The sequence below is a fragment of the Sardina pilchardus genome, chromosome 6 (genome assembly GCF_963854185.1).
Source record: "Sardina pilchardus chromosome 6, fSarPil1.1, whole genome shotgun sequence".
NCBI classification, from domain to species: Eukaryota; Metazoa; Chordata; class Actinopteri; order Clupeiformes; family Clupeidae; genus Sardina; species Sardina pilchardus.
Genome location: NC_084999.1, coordinates 26,050,759 through 26,055,758, shown reverse-complemented (window position 1 = coordinate 26,055,758; position 5,000 = coordinate 26,050,759). Strand labels below are relative to the sequence as shown.

General features: G+C 49.9%; 1 protein-coding gene across 2 annotated transcripts in view; it reads left to right on the top strand.

The window, feature by feature from the left end:
• The window catches only part of ascc3 (activating signal cointegrator 1 complex subunit 3), a 186,646-nt gene that overhangs the window by 117,238 nt on the left and 64,408 nt on the right, over positions 1–5,000 (top strand). For both annotated transcript variants that reach the window (XM_062539224.1, XM_062539223.1), the window contains exons 16-18: positions 296–520; positions 1,451–1,570; positions 3,578–3,742. In XM_062539224.1, the coding sequence (XP_062395208.1) occupies positions 296–520; positions 1,451–1,570; positions 3,578–3,742 (510 nt within the window). The remainder of the gene's footprint in view (positions 1–295; positions 521–1,450; positions 1,571–3,577; positions 3,743–5,000) is intronic.

The window sequence follows — 5,000 nt, the reverse complement described above, 5'->3', positions numbered from 1 at the left end:
AACATTGTGCGCAAAACGACTGATTTCGCTTTGAATGGTCACATATGAGTGCAAGAGAATCTGAGCTGTGCTATCTGCCCTACCTGATGCTCAAAAGTACAGTGTGTTAATACACTAATAACATACGTTAATGTTAAAGGGCTAGTGCATATTAAAGTGCTAGTACAGATTAAAAGGCTAGTACAGATTAAAGTGCTATAACATTAAAATGCTGGTACTGATTAGGTTGGTATGGTTCTAGTACACACTGTGGTGCCACTGTCCTGACCACCCTCTCCAACTGTCGGGTTCCCAGGGCACGCAGATCTACGATGCCAAGCGGGGCACGCTGGTGGACCTGGGCATCCTGGACGTGATGCAGATCTTCGGGCGCGCCGGCCGTCCCCAGTTCGACAAGTACGGCGAGGGCACCATCATCACCACGCACGACAAGCTGAGCCACTACCTCACGCTGCTCACCCAGCAGAACCCCATCGAGAGCCAGTTCCAGCAGAGCCTCGCCGACAACCTCAACGCTGAGGTGACCGCACGCACACACACACACACACACACACACACACACACACACACACACACACACACACACACACCTCACGCTGCTCACCCAGCAGAACCCCATCGAGAGCCAGTTCCAGCAGAGCCTCGCCGACAACCTCAACGCTGAGGTGACCGCACGCACACACACACACACACACACACACACACACACACACACACACACACACACACACCTCACGCTGCTCACCCAGCAGAACCCCATCGAGAGCCAGTTCCAGCAGAGCCTCGCCGACAACCTCAACGCTGAGGTGACCGCACGCACACACACACACACACACACACACACACACACACACACACACACACACACACACACACACACACACCTCACACACACACACACACACACACACACACACACACACACACACACACACACACACACACACACACACACACTTCAACACTCTCACTCGTCACTCTGCAAAATCCCAACCTCAACACACAAAGGTTAGACCACACACACACACACATATCAACTCATACTCTCAAGGTGAAGGCCCAATCCCAAGATACCCTACAACCGTTGTAGTAGCTGCATTGCTGTGCCGTAGTCCTGCAGTACCTACTGTATGATGTGGCCGTCTGGTTGCCTGCCAATCTAGAGCATTGCCACAGGGTGGCTGCAGCACAGCGGCACTCACAGTGGAGATGACAAGATATACCCACCAGGTGGCGCCAGAGGACAAGAGTTGACATTGAGAGTCATACTTTTTGAGGATGAGATGTGTTTAGCTTGAACTTCTCTTTAGGTTTTTTAGGCTCTTTAGTGCTCTCTCTCTCTCTCTCTCTCTCTCTCTCTCTCTCTCTCTCTCTCTCTCTCTCTCTCTCTCTCTCTCTCTCTCTCTCTCTCTCTCTCTCACACCTTTTCTCTCTATCCCTCGTTCCTCAGGTCGCCCTGGGGACGGTGACCAACATAGAGGAGGCAGTCAAGTGGCTCAGCTACACCTACCTGTATGTGAGAATGAGGGCGAACCCTCTGGTCTACGGCATCAGCTACAAGGCCTGCCAGGTATGACTCACACACACACACTCACACACACACACACACACACACACACACACACACACACACACACACACACACACACACACACACACTCCTGTCCTACCCCAGCTGCAGCGTGCCCTCATCAGTCTCACTGTGCCCTCTTTAAGACTCCTGTTGTCCCTGTGTGAGCCATGCAGTCCCAACACACAGTGTTTTCACCGTCCAGTTTGTGCCTAACAATCTCCTTGGAACGCTCACCTGGGGTCACCTGGGATCACCTGGGCTCATCTGATTCTTCATCACTGTCACGGTCACTGCCACTGTCTCTCACGGTGACACAACACCTGGCGTATGGCAAAGCGGTCTCATCAGGTGTGGAACAGGGACAGAGATCCTGAACGGGTACTATTTAAACACCTCATCAGGTGTGGAACAGGGACAGAGATCCTGAACGGGTACTATTTAAACACCTCATCAGGTGTGGAACAGGGACAGAGATCCTGAACGGGTACTATTTAAACACCTCATCAGGTGTGGAACAGGAGATGCTGAACGGGTGCTGTGGAGGTGTAGAGCAGGAAAGAGATGCTGAACGGGTGCTGTGGAGGTGTAGAGCGGGAAAGAGATGCTGAACGGGTGCTGTGGAGGTGTAGAGCGGGAAAGAGATGCTGAACGGGTGCTGTGGAGGTGTAGAGCAGGAAAGAGATGCTGAACGGGTGCTGTGGAGGTGTAGAGCAGGAAAGAGATGCTGAACGGGTGCTGTGGAGGTGTAGAGCAGGAAAGAGATGCTGAACGGGTTGCTGTTTAAACCTGAGTGACTCATGATGGGCTTGATGGGCGGTATACGGCGTGACGTTATCTAGGCCGCCACTTAACGGACTCGTCTCCCTGCGGAGACTCGGATGGTGTGAGCCGTAAGTGATTGCTGATGGCCATGCTTGTCCATGCGCTGTAATTAAGGCCATAGGAAGCAGACAGCTTTGTTTTTTTCCTCCGCCCTCCGTCTCTTGCATTATGACATTATGGACAAATTTACGAGCCGAGAGGTTCAAGTGTCTTCATTACAGGAAAATAAACAGGCTTGAATCACGTCATTAGGCAGCTTCATTATTTCAAGGCAGGTGTAGATCAGGGTGGAGAGGGGGCTTTTGGAAAAACACCTTGATGTTAAATAAATAAATTGCCTGTCCACATCATAAACAATGGCAATGGAAATTCAAATAAAGTGGCGACAATGGTTGTCTATGTTTTAATTTGTGACAGGCGATTTAGCACACATGCTCCCTTTAGATCAGAAATGATCTGATTCCATTGAAGTGTTTACAATAGCTGCACGCCTCCATCATCAGCAGTGAGCGAAGCCATTCAAATGAGAATGGTATGAACCGCCTTGGATGTCGGAGTGGTTCTGAAATAAGGAAAAAATTATTTTTTTGACATCTGCCCCTGATTCTAGCGTATGTGTTACATTACATATAGAGGGGTAAGTAGTGGACAGTAGACTTGTAGCACCTCTGCCAGTGCGGCAGTGAGGCAGTGGCTCAGGAGGTAGAGGAGACGTCCAGTAACTGCCAGGTTGCTGGTTGGACCCCACCTCCTCCTGACCGTGTCGAAGTGTCCTTGAGCAAGACCCCTAACCCCAGTGCTACCGATGAGCAGGTTGGTGCCTTGCATGGCAGCCTCCACCATTGGTGAGTGAATGGGTGAATGTGAGGCAGGATAATGTAAAGTGCTTTAGGTGCTCGCAGAAGCCGATACAAGCGTTATATTGACCATTTAGCATATGGGTACAGACAGAGCGATCTGTCCACATCTACGCTCTTTTTGTCCATATTTCGCCCGTTTCTTGAACGCTTATGGACACGGATGAAACACAAGCAACGTTTGATGCATTTATGTTCATATGAGAAGGGAATGAGTCTGAAGCTTGCAGGTCATCTCTGTCCTGTTCATCCTCTATGTGTGTGTGTGTGTGTGTGTGTGTGTGTGTGTGTGTGTGTGTGTGTGTGTGTGTGTGTGTGTGCCCAGTCGGACCCAGGTCTGGCGATGTACCGGCAGGAGCTGGTGGTGGAGGCCGGTCGTAAGCTGGACAAGGCCCGCATGATCCGCTTCGAGGAGCGCACCGGCTACTTCCACTCCACTGACCTGGGCCGCACCGCCAGCCACTTCTACATCAAATACAACACCATAGAGGTGAGACAGCACACACACACCATAGAGGTGAGACAGCACACACACACCATAGAGGTGAGACAGCACACACAACACCATAGAGGTGAGACAGCACACGCACCACCATAGAGGTGAGACAGCACACGCAACACCATAGAGGTGAGACAGCACACGCACCACCATAGAGGTGAGACAGCACACGCAACACCATAGAGGTGAGACAGCACACACAACACCATAGAGGTGAGACAGCACACACACACCATAGGGGTGAGACAGCACACGCAACACCATAGAGGTGAGACAGCACACACACCACCATAGAGGTGAGACAGCACACGCAACACCATAGGGGTGAGACAGCACACGCAACACCATAGAGGTGAGACAGCACACACAGCACCATAGAGGTGAGACAGCACACGCAACACCATAGAGGTGAGACAGCACACACAACACCATAGAGGTGAGACAGCACACACAACACCATAGAGGTGAGACAGCACACACAGCACTATAGAGGTGAGACAGCACACACAACACCATAGAGGTGAGACAGCACACACAACACCATAGAGGTGAGACAGTCAATTCTACATCAAATGCAACACCATAGAGGTGAGACATCAAGTGCAACACCATAGAGGTGAGACAGTCACTTCTGCATCAAATACAACACCATAGAGGTGAGACAGCTCAGACAGTCACAGTAGTTTAAGTGAAAATAGCAAAGAACATTTAGACCAATAGAGCTATGCTACTCTGATGAATTAAACCCAACACGAATCTTAAGAGTGATAGCCTACTCTTTATAGATCTGTGCTGATGTTCTTTCTGATGTTCCCATCGACGATGTTCTACTAGCGTGCACTCCATTCTAGATTTCTCTTTTCTTTTCCGTTATTTTAAATCAGATAAAAATAGTAACTATTAGTCCAGCCACATCCTCAGTGGCATATTACCCAGTAATGCACCCCAGGGGTATCTGGAGAGAATCACCCTGGTCACCCGCAGTGCAGGCCTGGCTCAGCTCATTGGTTCATGGCCATGTAAGGGGTTGTATCACTCCCTGTGTAGGTCACTTCTCTGACAGAAAATTTCCTCCTGTTGTCGGCACTTTGGTAGTTATTAATTCAAAATACTTGGAGACAAAATAGTGTTTGGCTATGCACACCATTTATTTTATGCACGACTCACACACTCACACACACATACACACTACACAAACTACAACTAAGCTAAACTAAAGCTGTGTGTGTTAGGGAAATTGTTAGTTAGC